Raw genomic sequence first — 19,569 nt, forward strand, 5'->3', positions numbered from 1 at the left:
ACAAAATGAAGATGCAAAGGAAATGACCAAGAGGAAAACCAAAGTATAAATGGCTGAAAGGTGTGGTTCACTGTGTTGAAAAAAAGAGGCAAGGCCTGGACCAGAGTAAATGCACAAAGACAGGAAGAAAGCAGGCTTATGTTCATAATGACTCAGCCTGGGGCTGGCAACTGTTCATGATGATGATAAATGCGGGTGCTGAGTTGTAGACAGGTACAATGAAAAAGAATGCTAAAATATTTGAGGTTTTTGGCAGAGTCCTTCTGGAGTACAAAAAGGCATGTATGTGTTAGAAGTAATTCCACATGTAAAAAGTATCTAGAATTAATTCCCACAGTTGTCAGTGTAGATTTAGTGAGCAATGACTACTTCTGTCTGTTCATTTATAACCTGACTAATTTTACAGCCCCGTAGGCTCTCATTCAAGATGTGATTTTTTTCAGTATGATATGTGAGTGAATTAGAACAGGTGTAGATTTGAGAAAAATATTTGGGAATAATATGGTGTAGATCTATTTCATGCAATATTGTTCATTTTTTATCACAGTACTCACCATTAGAAAGTTTATGCTAAATAAAACTGCTTAATTGAGGAGGAAAATTAGGTAACAAACAAGGACTAACCTAGCTTAAATCTGAGACAAGAAAAATGATCATGTAGAAATGCATATGTACATAATCTATATTCCTTATATTATCTGCTTTCAATAAATTTGAAGACAGAGCAATTGTTTTAAATAATACAATCATACAAAACACTCACAAATTATTAAGGTTAAAATAAATCAAATAATGAGTATAAAAATGTTCAGAGTAGGAGAATTTATGCTCCTATAATCTTGGGATAGTCCATAAAAGTCATCACTTTTCATTTGATGACTGCAGCCACAATAAAAAGGCATTAAAGTCTTATCAACTTTGCACCCAAAGCAAGTCAATATCAAATTAAAGTCGTGCAGCTGAACAAAATATGTAGCATCAGATGCAAGCTGGTCCCATTGTCCAGGTTTCTCAGGAATGTCAGATTCAGATCTTTATTTGTAGCATTATGAGGTGTCACCATAACTGGTACCTAATCACATTATGTTTTTGCAGGACTGGCTGCTATTTCTCCTTCTTCTGGACTGACAACTTCCAGCAACTTCTGCACACCAATTGCAAAATTTTCTGCAAAAGAAAGAAAGTAACATTTTTAAAATGTGATACAGAAATAAGAGGCAAGTAACCAAATTTACTATTGTCTCACATGTTGAAACCAGTATTGTTGTCAACACTATCCTGTATCACCTTCTCGGGAAGATAAAATTAATTTTCATTCCTTTTTTTAAAATGTACTCATAATATTTACGGTGACTAAATGAATTCAGTCTTTGCAGTAAAAATCACTGAACGCCTGGCAAATTTCGTAAATGTACTGACTATCATTAATATGTCGTAGCAGCTCTAGCATGGAATTTATAGAAATGAAAATAATATGGTAGATGGAAACTGACTCCGTCACAACAAAATATCACTCTGCAAAGCTACCTGAGAAAATATATTTTGAACCAGTGGAACCAAGAACTGTTGTGTGCACTCTGTGCAAGGAATACCTTGTTTAATACACTCATCCAGGCAGGATTATTTTTTTCTGATGATCCACCTGCTTCACAGTATCCTATATTTCTATGGATGTTTTACTGCCTCACAGTAATTATGAGATTCACCTGATTATGCTTCAATAGCTTGATTACTATGTAATGAATAGCAGTGATAGAAACATGTGGATAAGTTAACTAAAAAGCTCAGTTCTTTACATGTAGGAATCTTTCTCACTATGTAGACCTAGAGATGGGATTGCTACCTTACACTGCATATTTTCACTTATACCTCCCCTTGTATTTTCCAGGGCAATGTAGTGTGGGCCAAAAAAGTATTTGTTCTAGAGAAACATCTAGTAAGAATATCACAAAAAGCCAATAACAGAACATTTAACTGATGCTTCTTCAGAGATCTAGTGATTCTTAGCAGTTGGTGTAAGAATTAAGGCGAACTGTGAAATTAACAGCCATAATACTAGAGGAAAATAAATTTCTATATAGACTTTGCATACCTGTGTAGACCTCAGAACGGAATTTTATATAGTTTAACAGAATGCTGGCAGATGTTGGGCAGATTATAAATCCCCAGATGTTAAAAATAAATAAATAAATAAATAAAAAGAAAAGAAAATAAATAAAAAAATCCTGATCAGCCACTCCTCACAATGAGTTGGAGATGTAAACTGCAGTTAAAGTCCTAATGTTCATATTAAACGGTTTCTAACTATACTGATATCTAGACAAGTGATGCCATTCTCTTAAACCATTAAAGTTACATACCTGTGAAGGAAACTTTTGGCAGAATGTAATTTTTAGTAGTAAAGGAGACCACTCACTGAATAGCGGAGGCATTGAGAGGCACATACACAACATCTCTGCTATTCAGTGAGTGGTCTCCTTTACTCCTAAATATTTACTTAATTATGTAAATGATGTGTATGAAGTAGTAGGTAAAAGCAGCAGATGAGTAGTGGAGGAGGAGCATCAAAAGTTTTTTTTTTTTTTTTTTTTTTTTTTCAATGTAGCTACTTTTCTATATAATTACCAATACCTATATTTAACAATGTGAATAGACTAGCACTAGTTCTAACTCACTGTTACTGTACTAGCATACTTAACGTAAGTAGCCTGAAATGGCAGCTACCGTCTGTTAATATTTAACTTATAACTTTCATATTCCTGAAGGCTCTTGCCGATGAAGGGATTTACAGAATAGTGTGTGTGAATGAAAATAACCAAATTAAATTCGATAAAACTGGCATTCATTAACATTGGTATATATTTATGAGATTTAGAAAATTATTTATAGTCTTCTGTACTTTCTATGTCACTGATCAATTATTTTCACCTACTTCAGCAATCCACTTGCAAATAAGACGAAACCTTCAAACCAATAGTTGAGTAAATTGATACATAAAATGTGGCTGAATGGCTTATTATAACTTTGGACTTACCTGTTACAACAGACATAACAACCAAACATGAATTTTAATAATTTTTGGTCGGAAAAATAATTGAAGCATGCATAGTAATGGCGAGAAATATCTCACTATCCACTTACCACTCATAGTGTTTATGATCTTTGGTTTCCTTTCCCATGCTACAAATATGTAGTACACAGGTATGCCAGAAAGTGAGATTCCCAAACCTATAACTGAATTAAAAGTATGTAATTAATTAAATGTGGCACAAAAATCAACACTTAAAATATGGACAAATGATCAAATGAGTTTCTGGGATTTGGACCTCATTTCTCTTAGTTTTGTGTATTGGGTATGAGTGCCAATTTTATGGTGTACAAAAGAGTTATGAGAGGGTATGTCACTTATTAGGGCATGACTGAAGGTCTAATAAAATGTTCCAATTTGCTGGTTTTCATTGTACACGGTAGTCAAGCTGCCAATATGCCTTATGTTTAAGTAAAACATTTACAAATGACAAGTTTCCTCCTCTCTCTCCATTTCAGCTGTAAACTTGATATTAGAATGAAGACTAACAGGCTCATTGCAGAAATTTAATCAGTGGCTCAGAAGAGAGTGATTTTAAATGTGTTGATAGTATACCTACAATTATATTCTACAAGGACCACCTGAAGAATGTAGTCTCAAAGAAGGGCTATTGTAAATGAGACGCTACTGTATTGTCCTACAAGAACAAAACCAAATACATGTTTAACCGTCACATAATTATCCGTCTATTGCATTTGTTCATTTTTAATGCATTGCACACAGTGAAATAGGCATGTTTCTGAACTGCCAAAGTAGTCAACCTATTATCCAGGCACCAAACTGAAAAGCCAGTCTCAGTCTCTGCGAATTATAACATTCTTTATGTGTGTGTGTGTGTGTGTGTGTGTGTATGAGAGAGAGAGAGAGAGAGAGAGAGAGAGAGAGAGAGAGAGAGAGAGAGAGAGAGAGAACCTGTTATTTTGGTTAGACTACATTTACATTGTCATAGAACTGTGTAGCACACTGACGTCACATTAAAATACTGTGATTTGGCCAAGTAAGCAGTTGGCAAGCATTACCTTGAAATCAAGCATTTAATTATGGTTGAAGAGACAAAAATATTGTCCTATACATCAAACTACTGGAATCCTATCACCTAAAAAGCCACTGAATTCAACTAGTGCAACAAAAATTTTAACTAGGACAGCAGATATACTCTTACTGGTGCATGGATTGTTTTGATGCTGAGAAAGATATTGTGTTTTTGTTTTGCAATAACAAAGGTTATTTATTATTATTATTATTATTATTTGTTGAATACAATGAAACAAAGTAAATGACATGTAGTTCCTATGAGTCACTGATATTGTGAAATATGCATGACTACAATGACAACAACTTAAATTATTAGATTTGGTAGCATGCTGTTAATATGTATGTTTGTCCTGCCAATGGTCACTTAAAACTTGACTTAGACACAAGTATGTACAATATTAACATGGTTTGTGTGCTGTCACAGAATACACCACTTTTTTAATAAAAAGAACTGAATTTCACAACTTCGGCTGTTTTCTACATAAAACCTGAATTATGGTAATGGAAAACACTCATAGGTAAAGCTAAAGTCAGTCACTTGGCAGGATGTTACCACAGTCTGCCAAAGTAGAACTTAACAGTGGTAAAACTTCACTTTACTCATATCCCAAGCAGGTCCTGTTGTAACACAAGTATTCCAACAAATAAATGGTGTAATGCACAGTTCTCATTAACACTTCAGTTGACTGTGGAGAAGAAAACATTAGCTTTTAAACAGAAATGAGAGAAGCCTCTAGCCACTTAGCTTTAAATCAGCAAGGCATGTTGGCTTGTGTGCCACTCGAAGATGCTCTCTCCTCACTACCAGACTTAGGTGTGAAGAGGCATATCGATAGTATGGCAGCATCCAACAATATATCTGGTGGGATACAAAAGGTGTGGATTGCATCATGTATGACACAAATATCCATACCAGAGGTGCAACCATATAAGAGAGGTATGTATGGAGGACACACTAAAATCTGGCTCCTGTGGAAGGGTAGCACCATTTTCAATAATTGCAGAGGCAACAGCCCAAATGAAAAATTGATGGGGCTATATATTAGCCAACATGGCCTTGTTATGTTGGCACTGTGAACAGCTCAAAGCTAGGAGAAATGTAAGCCAATAATTTCTTGATGACATGTAGTTCTACTGTATGGCTTAATACTCATACTATTATCTTGGATAAAATATTCCAAATTTCAAATAATCCCCAATTTGGATCTCCATGTGGGGACAACTCAGGAAGCTGTAGTCATCAGAAGAAATAAAACAGAGTGAAATGTGGATTCCTTTATTGAGTAGGCGGATTAGAGAATTTAAAAAGAGAGGCTGAGAGGTTGAAATCAGATATACAATAAGGTGACACAAACTCATGGGATACCTCCTAATACTGTACCAGACCTCCTTTTGCTGGGTGCAGTGCAGCAACTCAATGTGACATGAACTCAACAAATCACTGGACATCCCCTGCAGAAATATTAGCCACACACAAACATTTTCAGTCAGTGATTGGTTCATTTGAACCAGAGGACCCAGTCCACTGCATGTTAACACAGCCTGCACCTTTATGGAGTCACCACCAGCTTACACAGTGCCTTGTTGATAACTTGGTCCCTTGGCTTTGTGGGGTATCCACTACACACAAATCCTACCATCAGCTCTTACCAGCTGCAATCAGGACTCATATGACTTGGCCACACTTTTCCAGTAATCTAGAGACCAACCGATATGGTCATGAGCCAAGGAGAGGTGCTGTAGGTGATGTCATGCTGTTAGCAAAAGCACTTATGTTGGTCTGCAGCTGCCATAGCCCATTAACAAAGGATTTTGCCACACTCTCCTAATGGATACATTCATCATATATTCCACATTGATTTCTGTACTTATTTCAAACAGTGTTGATTGTCTGTTAGTACTGACAACTCTCTGAAAATGCCACTGCTCTTGGATGTTGAGTGAAGGCCATTGGGCACTGAGATATTTGTGGTGAGAGGCAATGACTGAAATTTGGTATTATTGGCACATTCTTGACATGGGTCTCAGAATATTGAATTCCCCAACAATTTCTGACACGGAATTCCCCATGCATCTAGCTCCAATTACCATTCCAGATTCAAAGTCTGTTCATTCCCATTGTGCAGCCATAATCACATTAGACACCTTTTGACATGGATCATCTGAGTACAAATGACAGGTCTGCCAATGCACTGCCCTTTTACTCCTTGTGTACATGATACTACCCCCATCTGTATAAGTGCCTATTGCTATTCCATGACTTTTGTCACCTCAGTATAGTTGGAAGTAGTGAAGTTTGGCTTCAGGAAGATAGGACTGCTGATCAGATTAATATAAGATTATCAACACAAAATCAGATAGGAGTAATGCAGGAGTAGTTCTGATATTGAATAAATTAATATGAATCCAGGTAAGCTACTATGAACAGCATAGTAAATACATTATCATAGACATTATAGTTTCAAAGCCAAAATGTACCACACTAGTGCAAATTTATATGCTTGCTAGCTCTGTAGAGACTGAAATAATATGTTATGAGATAAAAGAAATAATTCAGATATTTGAAGGAGATGAAAATTTAATTGTGAGAGGGGACTGGAATTTGGTCATAGGAAAAAGAAAAAAAAGAGAAAAGTAGTAGAACATGGACTGGGCGAAAGGAATGAATGGGGAAGCTGCCTGCTGCAGGTCCACACAGTGCATAATTTGAACACTGCTAGCACTTTATTTAAGAATCATGAAATACGTTTGTGTATATATTTTATTATAAATCCAATCACAGACAACAAAATATTTTTATCAATCAGGTTATTAATTTCAGTCAGCAACATCCGTCTTCAGACCTGAGTAACTGCAGTATGCTACACAATTCATGCCATTGCATATTTGTATACATGAAAGAGATCTGGAGACACCAGAACATTTGGCATAGAAGACAGAGATTTTGAAATTACATTTCAAACTGCAAAACATATCCAGGTGCAAATGTGAACTCTGACTATGATTTATTGGTTATGAACTGCAGATCAAAACTGAAGAAATAGCAAAAGGGGAGGGAACTAAGACGGGATCTGGGTATGTGGGAGAACCAGATGTTGTTGACAGTTTGGATGATTGTATGTGATTATTTCTTGTGGGGGTTTGTAAGAGACTTTGTTTATGTGGCTCAATTACCAACAGCAATGAATGAACTGAGACTTCACCACATAACAGCAGTTGTGTCACTCAAGACATGCTTGCTGCAGTGTGGGAACAATTTGAATACTGTATCGACATATGCTGTGCATCTCATGAGGAGCATATTGAACACATATGAAAAGGAATGAAAAAAAAAAAACTTTTTGAGTTTTCTGTTCATCAAAACACAAAATTTGTTGTATATGTTTACTAGTTTCAGAAATATAGACACACTAAATTGGATGATTCTTTTTGATACACTCTGTATATCTTCTCCCTGAAGATGTGTGTGATGATGGCTGAAGGTTATCAGCCAAGGTACTGAACAAAGAAATAATGTTATCCCAGATACATGCTCAAAAGATGATGGAATATTCCATCCATCTTGAAAACTTTAGAAAACACTTTCAATCACCGAGCGAGGTGGCGCAGTGGTTAGACACTGGACTCGCATTCGGAAGGACAACAGTTCAATCCCGTGTCCGGCCATCCTGATTTAGGTTTTCCGTGATTTCCCTAAATCACTCCAGGCAAATGCCGGGATGGTTCCTCTGAAAGGGCATGGCCGACTTCCTTCTCCATCCTTCCCTATTCCGATGAGACCGATGACCACGCTGTCTGCTCTCCTTCCCCAAACCAACCAACCAACACTTTCAGTCAGGTTAACTGGTTGTAGATTTTAAACCTGCTCCTCCTGAATATGCCAACTTATTTTATCTTATACTGTACATGAATGGTTACATAAGACAGTAAATGTAGAATACTACAGAATGAATATTTTATTGTGCAGCAGAAAGTGTGGTATTATGAAACACCTTCACAGATTAAAAGAGTGATGGTTAGGAGTTCAGTTCAAACATTGGCTTCTCCATAGGCAATGGCCTTATTTGTTGAACATATAATTTGATCAATAAACATGGTCATAAATCACATCTGCAGAGTTGAGGTAAAAATATGGACCATGAAACACAGGAGTCCAGATTCAAGTCCCAATCCAGCACACAGTTTTAATCTACCAGGAGCTTCATAACAGCTCACATTCTGCTGCAGAGTAAAAGATTCCTTGTGGAAACAAATATTATTTTATAGTTAAGCTAGTTATTCAGTTGTGCTGGTCCAGCAAAATATGCAGGATAGCTTGTGTGAAGTTTGGAAATCACGAGCAGTGATATGACTGCTTTTACTGTGTATGCACATTACTGAGGATAACCAATAGACAATAACACAAAACTGCTTCCTGTTAACAATAACTATCACCTACATCACTATAATATTCTGAATAGGTCTAAATTTATGACATTATAGCTCACTTCAGAGTCTTATTCACAACAGCTTATTCAGGTATATAGGACACACAAAATGCAAAAACTCAGTGGCCTCGATGTTGACGTTTCTTTTATTATAAGCTATGATAAAAAAAATTGTCCTCATAATATTGATTCCAGTCAGTGGTGACCATTGTCAGATCTGCAGAAAAAGTGGGAGGGGGAACAAATACAAATAATGGACAATACACATATTGTAAACAGCAAATTATGGCATAATGAAAAGTAATACTTTCATACATGTATGTGAGCTTAACAAAATTATGAAACATATTTGTTTAAAACATATCCTGATAACAAATTCAGAGTGGTGTATTCAAAGAATAGCAACAAGATCAGCTAGGCACTGTTGAACACAGCTAAAAATAGGGTGCAAACTAGGGCACAGTGCAGGCAGAATTGTCATGTGAAATGCACTACTCTTCACAACAAACTGGAGTACAGATGCCACAAAAAATATGCTTGTGTTGAATTGGACAGATGTCACTACTGCACAAACATTTGACCGATTATTTTATCACTGTTCTCCCATTCCCTCTCCCAGATACCCACCTGTTGTCCTCTCAGCTGGCTGTGTTCCTTCCTGTTATGGCCAATGCCTTGTCGATTTTTCCCCATCTTCAGCCAACAGGCTGCAAACCTTGTATTTAACAGGGATACAATGCATGTTCAGAACGTAAGTGTACTAGATTTTTATACTTTTAGAAAAAGTTTATTTGAAAAAAATACAGGATATTGTTGTTACGCTTGTTGACTGTTTTTCCACATACTTGCCATCCCATTCAGTGCATGTGGTGAGCCGTCTCACAAGCTTCTTTATACCCTCCTCAAAGAAGTTTCTCGACAGCTGCTTCCCCGATTGCAGAACCTTTTTCTGCAGCTGCTTATTGGTTGAAAATTTAATAGCGCTCAGGGAGGTGAAAAGGTTGATAATTTGAAAACGTCGAGTCAGGAGAGAATATGGTGAGCGATTCAAAACATTTGAGTTCTAAAGTGTCTTGGTGGCTAAGGCTGTGTGAGGTCGGGTGTTGTCACAAAACAAACACACTACTTTCGACAGCACTCCTCTCCTTTTGCTTTGAGTGCACCTTTTGAGCTGTTTTAAGGCTCTTTCAATACTGTTGTGCTTTGATGAACTCCCCTGAGGCAGAAATTCCACCAAAAGGATGTCTTTTCGCTCCAAAACACTGAGGACTTTTTTTTTTTTTTTTGCCCGAAATTGTGGTTTTGAATTTATTGGCAGATGGGGAATTGGGGAACTGGTGTGATGACATGTCATGATTGTGTCTTTGTCCCAGGCGTGTAATGAGCCAACTATGTTTCATCTCAAGTCACAATAGAGCTCAGAAAATCCTAACATTCTAGTTCAAGTTGCTACAGAAAGATGTGGGCATTATTGGTCCGACTTTTCTTGTACACAGGCTCTGTTATCCCAGAGCTTCTGTGAGTGTCTCATATAAGGGAATTCAGGCGAGTTGTGGAAACAGCAGAAATTTTATCCACTGTCTATCGGTGGTCTTCACGGCCAGTTTCCTCTATTTTTTTTGCACCTACTCATCAGTCAAGTTTGGGCCTTCCACTCTTCAGTTCGTCAGGAACACACTTTCCCCCTCGACTGAACTCCCTACATCACTTAAACACACTTGTTGTGTTTGTAATACTTTCGTCATTTTGATTGTCGGAAAAATTTCGATAGATGTTATTCGTTCCGCGAGTAGGAAGCAGATCACAACATGTGGCTCACACTTGGTGGGATTTCTTACCAACATCTTTCACGCATCTCGAAATTACACTGTGAGTTTATGTACTAACGCGATCCTGCAATGCTCGCTCAAGTCAGTGGGTGCCCCTCTACCGCTCAGTGTTACCAACCCTCCACAAAAAAACAAAACAAAAAAAGTACAACCTGTAATCGTCACAGTACACCTACTTTCTGAACATGCCTCGTATCTACAGGGTAGATTCCCAACACCACATCGACAGTATCACAAGAACTCCACCTTGTCTTTTACTTACCGCAGTGACGTTGGTTGGGTGGCTTTAATTTGTGAGCTCTTATACTTGCCACGAAGCAAACTATGGATTCAAAAAGTGAGCCATGGTGTATTCTCTTAGAGGCCAGGGGTTGGTTGGTTGCTTTGGGGGAGGGGACCAAACACTAGGTCATAGTTCCCATCGGCTTAGGGAAGGATGGAGAAGGCAGTTGGCCGTGCCCTTTCACAGGAACCATCCCGGCATTTACCTGAAGCGATTTAGGGAAATCACGGAAAACCTAAATCAGGACGGAAGGCAGTCTGTAATCTGCTGAGGTGCAGAGGAGAGCTTACGCGTATTCGTAGTCTCGACGACGATCGGCACGAAGACGAGGAAGCAGCAACACAGCAGGAAGAGCAGGGGCAGTGCCAGGCTGACCCGGATGGGCCGCGCCAGCTGCGGCTGGGAGCGCCGCAGGTACAACAGGGCCGCGATGCATGCCGCCACCGACAGCCACAGCACCAGGCTGAAGAAGTTGATCAGCACGAACACGTCGCTCGTCGTCAGCATCATCAATGATGTCAGGCACTGCAAACAGTGAGTCATCTCGTCAGAACATTGTTTCCACACGACCGACAGTTTTTGTCTACAAAAGTTACAGGAGCGTCTATTCAAAGAAACGGAAGATCAGGATTTGAGCTCCCGTCAATGACGTAATTGCAGATGGAACACAAGATGGGACCGTGGAAATTTGGAGAAGACATTAAAAAGATGTCCTGAAAATCACCGACAGGTTCCTTATACCAAAACAAGGAAACGTGTCTAGTAAACATGGGCTCTGAAACGCCTATCTTAAGAGCTATGAGTACTTATTCATCTTTGATACTATGATTAGATTAGATTAGATTAGATTAATACTAGTTCCATGGATCATGAATACGATATTTCGTAATGATGTGGAACGAGTCGAATTTTCCAATACATGACATAATTAGGTTAATTTAACAACATACTTAAGTTAATATAACAACTTTATTTTTTGTGTTTTTTTGTTTTTCTTTATTTTATATTTTTATTTTTTTTATTTTTTTTTATATTTTTTTTTTCTTAATTTATATCTAAAAATTCCTCTATGGAGTAGAAGGAGTTGTCATTCAGAAATTCTTTTAATTTCTTCTTAAATACTTGTTGGTTATCTGTCAGACTTTTGATACTATTTGGTAAGTGACCAAAGACTTTAGTGCCAGTATAATTCACCCCTTTCTGTGCCAAAGTTAGATTTAATCTTGAATAGTGAAGATCGTCCTTTCTCCTAGTATTGTAGTTATGCACACTGCTATTACTTTTGAATTGGGTTTGGTTGTTAATAACAAATTTCATAAGAGAGTATATATACTGAGAAGCTACTGTGAATATCCCTAGATCCTTAAATAAATGTCTGCAGGATGATCTTGGGTGGACTCCAGCTATTATTCTGATTACACGCTTTTGTGCAATAAATACTTTATTCCTCAGTGATGAATTACCCCAACATATGATGCCATATGAAAGCAATGAGTGAAAATAGGCGTAGTAAGCTGATTTACTAAGATGTTTATCACCAAAATTTGCAATGACCCTTATTGCATAAGTAGCTGAACTCAAACGTTTCAGCAGATCATCAATGTGTTTCTTCCAATTTAATCTCTCATCAAACGACATACCTAAAAATTTGGAATATTCTACCTTAGCTATATGCTTCTGATTAAGGTCTATATTTATTAATGGCGTCATACCATTCACTGTACGGGACTGTATGTACTGTGTCTTATCAAAATTCAGTGAGAGTCCGTTTACAAGGAACCACTTAGTAATTTTCTGAAAGACAGTATTGACAATTTCATCAGTTAATTCTTGTTTCTCAGGTGTGATTACTATACTTGTATCATCAGCAAAGAGAACTAACTTTGCCTCTTCATGAATATAGAATGGTAAGTCATTAATATATAATAAGAACAACAAAGGACCCAAGACTGACCCTTGTGGAACCCCATTCTTGATAGTTCCCCAGTTTGAGGAATGTGCTGATCTTTGTATGTTATGAGAACTACTTATTTCAACTTTCTGCACTCTTCCAGTTAGGTACGAATTAAACCATTTGTGCACTGTCCCACTCATGCCACAATACTTGAGCTTGTCTAGCAGAATTGCATGATTTACACAATCAAAAGCCTTTGAGAGATCACAAGAAATCCCAATGGGTGGTGTTCGGTTATTCAGATCATTCAAAATTTGACTGGTGAAAGCATATATAGCATTTTCTGTTGAAAAACCTTTCTGGAAACCAAATTGACATTTTGTTAGTACTTCATTTTTACAGATATGTGAAGCTACTCTTGAATACATTACTTTCTCAAAAATTTTGGATAAAGCTGTTAGAAGGGAGATTGGACGGTAATTGTTGACATCAGATCTATCCCCCTTTTTATGCAAAGGTATAACAATAGCATATTTCAGTCTATCAGGGAAAATGCCCTGGTCCAGAGAGCTATTACACAGGTGGCTGAGAATCTTACTTATCTGTTGAGAACAAGCTTTTAGTATTTTGCTGGAAATGCCATCAATTCCATGTGAGTTTTTGCTTTTAAGCAAGTTTATTATTTTCCTAATTTCAGAGGGAGAAGTGGGTGAGATTTCAATTGTATCAAATTGCATAGGTATGGCCTCTTCCATTAACAGCCTAGCATCTTCTAATGGACATCTGGATCCTACTATATCCACAATATTTAGAAAATGATTATTAAAAATATTTTCAACTTCTGACTTTTTGTTCGTAAAGTTTTCATTCAATTTGATGGTAATACTGTCTTCCTCTGCTCTTGGTTGACCTGTTTCTCTTTTAATAATATTCCAAATTGTTTTAATTTTATTATCAGAGTTGCTGATTTCAGACATGATACACATACTCCTGGATTTTTTAATAAATTTTCTTAATATAACACAGTAGTTTTTATAATTTTTGATAGTTTCTGGGTCACTACTCTTTCTTGCTGTCAGATACATTTCCCTTTTCCGGTTACAAGATATTTTTATACCCTTAGTAAGCCATGGTTTGTTACAAGGTTTCTTACGAGTATATTTAACTATTTTCTTGGGGAAGCAGTTTTCAAATGCATTTACAAAAATGTCATGAAATAAATTATATTTTAAATTGGCATCAGGTTCACGGTACACCTCATCCCAGTCTAACTGCTGTAGGCTTTCCCTGAAATTTGCAATTGTTAAATCGTTGACTGAACGTACTACTTTGGAGGACTGTTTAGTAATGCTGAATGGAGCTATGTCATATATTGTAACTAGCTGTGCACCATGATCAGAAAGACCATTCTCAACAGGCTGAGCATTTATCTGGTTAAACTTATCTTGGTCTATAAAGAAGTTATCTATCAGTGAGCTGCTATCCTTATCACCCGAGTAGGAAAATCAATAACGGGTGTCAAATTGAAAGAACCGAGTAATACTTCAAGGTCATTTTTCCTATTACCCTCTTTCAGAGAATCTACATTGAAGTCCCCACAAATAATAATTTGCTTCCCCCTGTCTGACAGATAGCACAACAAGGAGTCCAAATTTTTCAGAAATAGATGCAAATTTCCTGATGGGGACCTTTATACAGTTACAATTATAAATGTGCCTTTATTTAATTTAAGCTCACAGGCACATGCTTCTATATGTTTCTCTACACAAAACTTTTTTGTTTCTATACTTTTTGCACAATGATAACTTTTGACATATATGGCAACTCCTCCTTTCTCCATATTTTCTCTCATTACATGTGCAGAGAGCTTATAACCACTTACACTTACCTTATCCATAACAAATCTCTTCTGCTGCAAGGACTTCGCTTTCCATATTTTGGGACGAGGTAGTATGGACCAATTTGGGACAAGGTAGTATGGACCAAACCAAGGAAAAAATGTCTAGTAAACATGGGGTATAAAATGTATACTTTAAGAGCTATGAGTATTTGTTCATTTTCGTTAGTGTGAAACACATCTCTTCTGCCAAATAAGTGCTCATAACCCGTTCGCTCATGACGAGAGTTTCTGCTGCTTATCTTCGTGTTTGTCAAACCCCACATTGGCAGCAAGGCCACCGGCACTCTCCCCCGTTGAGAACCTTTGGTGTTAGGGACAGGTCCCTCCAACCAGGTCGAGATTTTGATGTTCTAAAGTGCCAATTGGACAGATTTTGGCACGATACTGCTCAGGAGGACATCAACAACCCTGTCAATCAATGCTTCGACGAATAACTGCTTGCATATGGGCCAGACGTGGACCAACGCGTTACTGACTCACTCAATTCGTGAAGCTCTTTCTCTTGAGTAAATCGTCTATTTTATCTGAAACTGTAATCTTTTGTTTTTCTGCACATGTCCATCACATTTACGATTGCCGTCCCATTCGTGTAATTGCTTCGTCGAGGGTCCTCTTTTTTGTTTCTTTCTTTTGTTGTTTTCTTCCCTTAGAGTGTATAACGTCATGGAGGCCTTGAAGACGAACACGCCAGAAAAAAAAACATAGATATGGGAACCAGATGTGATCGTACTGTGTACTCAGTGGCAACCCATACCATCATTACCAGGTGATGTGCCAGTGTGGCAATGACGGATGGAATCTGACGATGTTCGTTTTCCTTGGAGCCTCCATACACGAATATTTCCATCGTCATACTCTTCGTACAATTGGGAAACGTCTGCCGGCCGGGGTGGCCGAGCGGTTCTAGGCGTAACAGTCTGGAACCGCGCGACCGCTACCGTCGCAGGTTCGAATCCTGCATCGGGCATGGATGTGTGTGATGTCCTTAGGTTAGTTACGTTTAAGTAGTGCTAAGTTCTAGGGGTCTGATGACCTCATATGTTGAGTCCCATAGTGCTCGGAGCCATTTGGACCATTTTTTGGGAAACGTCTGACAAGGCGACGTGGTGTCTTTCCTGTGTCAAGCGTTGTCTATGGGCGCAACATACAATCGAGGCAAATTGGTAATATATATAGCGAGGCGAATAATTTACAAAGGTTTTGAAACTTCAAGAAAATACTCTTGTGTGGTGTAAACTGAAAAGTCCCCCTCCGCGGTTGGAAAGCGCAGCCCCGTTTTTCTCCCACCAAAAGTCAATTTCTTCCATTTTTTAATTTTTTGCACGAAATGGTTCGTTTTTAAAACTGTAATTACAGAAAAGTTTCTCGTAACATTCGACACAAAAAGGATCTTGTGCATATTATAAGCCGTAGAAATAGTTTTAGAGACATAAGAGTTGGTATAAGATGCTCTTAATGCACAATTTTTGCAGCTTTTATTGCTTAGTCAGCTTGTAAATGAAAGGAGTAATTGAGTATATGGAAGTATACTTTCGACTTGATGATATATGTTGTTTGTCCAGTGTTGTTGAAATCAGGATTAGGCGCTGGACAATGAAAACGGCAGGTTCCCATTCCTATTAATTCACTATTCTGCTACCACTGTCGCTGCCGTTTTGTCCCTACACGTGTACAGTGTAACTGACTTTATGTCGTGAACTTGTTAAATTTGCGTGGGACAGTTCAGTCTGTTGTGTTCTGTAGTGTTCCTTATTACCCACATTTCTTTCCTGTGGTCTGAGAGAAGAGTAATGCTAGACCCAACCACCTGTTTTATTAGCCGTAAATCTATTTCGGAACGAGAGACATCAAAAGTGACAGATGGTTTGGGAACTTCTGATACATATGAGCAATAGACGGAGGATCAGGTTAATACTCTTCTACAGAACTCTGGAATGATTGAAGTGCATTAGGTATGATGACGTGAATATATTAAGCAACTTAATGGAATGAAACTAACAGCCAGAAAGCTGCACAAGTAGATGATAGAAGTTTAAGATCGTCTTCGTCTTATTCATCCAATTTCAATGATCCAGCTGCGTCTTCTGAGGCCATTACGAAATAAGGGGGAAAATTCATCCTCTCTTACACAAATACAGGAAAGAGACCTAGCCATGAGACCTTAAATAATATCAGATTTCAATGTTTTAATGTGCAGTACTTGCCGCGTCAGGCAAGCAATGCCGTCATTCTCCCTCGTATGCCACCTACTATTGACGCAGCATGCCTTCACCCGTACCGAGTTTATGGGGAACAAACTGGAGCACAGAAACTGAGAAACTGGGGTTAGAGGGAAACAAACTGATCCCTCTCTTCAGCTCACATGAAACGGCTACCAGCTCCAGACACTGTATTACTGCTGATTTTATGTGGCTGCATTCACGGTTGTGAAATTAAAATCAAGTATGTGAAGGATGGCTTAAGGTGCACAACAATGCGTAAAAGCTGTCGAGGACAAAGCTGCACTAACGTCACTCGCAGTAATTTGACAGAAGTTTTGTAGGTTGGTTTTCTGTAAATAATAATGTACAACAGATTTGTTCAACAGATATTGTCGCATTTTAGTCGTGTAGTTGCTACAGACGAATGTTGAAAATTAGGTGGACTGATAAGGAATGAGAGGTTCTGTGCAGAATTGGAGGGTAAGGAATATGTGGAAAACACTGATAAGGAGAAGGGACAGGATGACAGGATATCTTAAGACATGAGTGAATGACTTCCCTGGTATTAGAGGGAGCTGTAGAGGGCGAAAACTGTGGAGGAAGACGGAGGTTGGACTACATCCAGCAAATAATTTGAGGAGGTAGGTTGCAAGTGCTACTCTGAAATGAAGGGGTTGGCGCAGGAGATGAATTCGTGGCGAACCGCATCAAATGAGTCGGAAGACTGACGGGAAAAAAAGGTGCTATGCATATGATAAATGCATTATAAGGACAATAACTAGTAATCTTTGATCAATTCTGCAATAGTTCTTAATTCTCATGACAAATTATTTTGATTCCAATATAAATATTAAAGTGCATAATAGTGAATAAAAACGCGTATAGCAGAATTGTTCTGAATCAATAAATGTCCGTTTTGAAAGGAATTTCACTGTCTTTTTTTACCTTCAGAGTTTAGCACTAACGTTTATGTGCTACATTTATGTTTCTATATGCATAAAAAAGGCAATTAGTTGTGGAGAAACAAAAGAAAGATTTAAAAAATCGAAGTTGGTACGCCAATCTCATGAGGCAAATGGATTTTTAATCCTCCAGATACAATGTCTCGAAAACTGGTTATCTTACTCAGACATACAAATGATCGTCTTTGAGTAGAATTTCACTAGAAACATTTTTTTGTCATAACAGATGTTTTAGAAAAAATAAAGGTTCTTTCAAAAATTGAAAACAGATAAAAAAATTTAATTAAGGGATGGTGAAGGGAATGCTCACCCACTAGAGGAGGGAACTTCTCTGTTTCTTACTATTACATACCCCACGAGTGTCTTTCCGAAGTTTCAAAACTATGCATTATTTCTCCCATTTTTCCTAATTTATCTGGAGTATTAGTAGCTGGCGCGGCACAACTGCCGTCGCGTCAAGGAAGCCGCAACAATGGTTGCCGTGCAGACAGTCCGTGGTGGTACAGACGCCGTCGCACTGGACGCGTGGACACTTCTATGGCTTCTATAGCCCATTTCCTGTCTCAAGATACGTGACGTGGCTGTACGATACTGCACCGCCGAGCGAAAAATGTGCCTGTCTTCTCGGGTTCTAGGCGTGAATGATCATTTGGATCCTAAATGATGTTGAGGGTGGCTATCCTGGACCATCGATTTCATATTCGAACGACACTTGTGGCATTTCTACCAGCGCTGGGAATAATATCGCGGAACCCCAACACGCCGCCACTCAGCGGCTGACTTAATTCCGACACGTGCTGTTAGAGGCGTTTATCATTCTCACAAGAGGCGTAAAGCAAAGTTCTCAGAAACAATTCAACATTCGAACGCGATTTCGGAATGTAGGCGGTGTTACCCTTACCTACTTTGCGTGGTTGCGCTGAGGTGCTATTCATTTGCACATATATACTTCGGGATATGTCCAATGGATATCTAGGTAAGATACAGTGCATTGTTGAATCAGTTAGGGTGTGAACGGTGTGATCGTGTTCCACAAAATTTGGGGCACGCAGTCGCATAAATTTCACTTCTGCTGATATTTCGGCTGTACATCGTCCAACCATCTATGGAGTGAGCCGGGTAACTGACGCTTCTGCACTTGCTCTGTCCTTTTAAACCCGAGGACAGCGCCACTGCGCATGCCGCCACGCAAAGACAGCAGCACTTCTGGGTTCCGCTAAAGATGGTTTGGTGCTTCGGAAGCCTGTGGTTTACAAGATCCTCTGTGAGTGCGGCCGTTCATACATCGTACAGACGACACGTACAGTCCTTGAGAGATCCACAGTGAACCGCAGGTATACCCGGCTCTTATAACCATTATAAATCGGCGGTGGCAGAGCACTGTATTGACACTGGGACACTATGGTGTACGATAACGACGAAATTTTGGCCTCGACTTCATCTTTTTGGGACTCAGTAGTGAAAGAAGCAGTTGAAATTCGGCTGGCGACGAATTTATTTAACAGAGATGGCGGCTTCATCTTGGACAAATCATGGAATCCAGCACGTTCTGTAATAAACTCACAAAAATGTCGCAACGGTGCAGTTCGCAGTGACACATCTGTATCACCGTGTGGATCGACTGCGCAACCACAGACCTACTTTCATGCATATATTGTACCTCTTTGCCTCCGATCAACATCTCTGGAGCCTTGTGTATCCTCGGGTTTAAAAGAACGGAGGAAGTCCTGGAGCGTGAGTCTCTGGCTCTCTCTACAGGTGGCTGGACGGTATACAGCCGAAATATCGGCAGAAGAAGCGAAATTTTATGAAACAAATCATTGCACCGCAAAAATATGAATATGCACGATATGGTCGTGTGTACGAGATCACACGTGAGCATATCAATACTAACAATATAACTATAAATCCGTTGTGTCTGTCTTATTTAGGTTTGAACACACGAATCTC

General features: G+C 38.6%; 1 protein-coding gene across 1 annotated transcript in view; it reads right to left on the bottom strand.

The window, feature by feature from the left end:
- Window positions 1-679: 679 nt before the first annotated feature.
- LOC124595221 (large neutral amino acids transporter small subunit 1) overlaps window positions 680-19,569 on the bottom strand; it is a 360,642-nt gene continuing 341,752 nt past the window's right edge. Inside the window, exons 6-8 of the mRNA XM_047133865.1 lie at window positions 10,953-11,187; window positions 3,142-3,234; window positions 680-1,167 (exon numbers count right to left, since the gene is read on the bottom strand). Of these exons, the coding sequence (XP_046989821.1) occupies window positions 1,082-1,167; window positions 3,142-3,234; window positions 10,953-11,187 (414 nt within the window). The 3' untranslated portion in view covers window positions 680-1,081. The remainder of the gene's footprint in view (window positions 1,168-3,141; window positions 3,235-10,952; window positions 11,188-19,569) is intronic.

The sequence above is a fragment of the Schistocerca americana genome, chromosome 2 (assembly GCF_021461395.2).
Source record: "Schistocerca americana isolate TAMUIC-IGC-003095 chromosome 2, iqSchAmer2.1, whole genome shotgun sequence".
Classification (NCBI taxonomy): domain Eukaryota; kingdom Metazoa; phylum Arthropoda; class Insecta; order Orthoptera; family Acrididae; genus Schistocerca; species Schistocerca americana.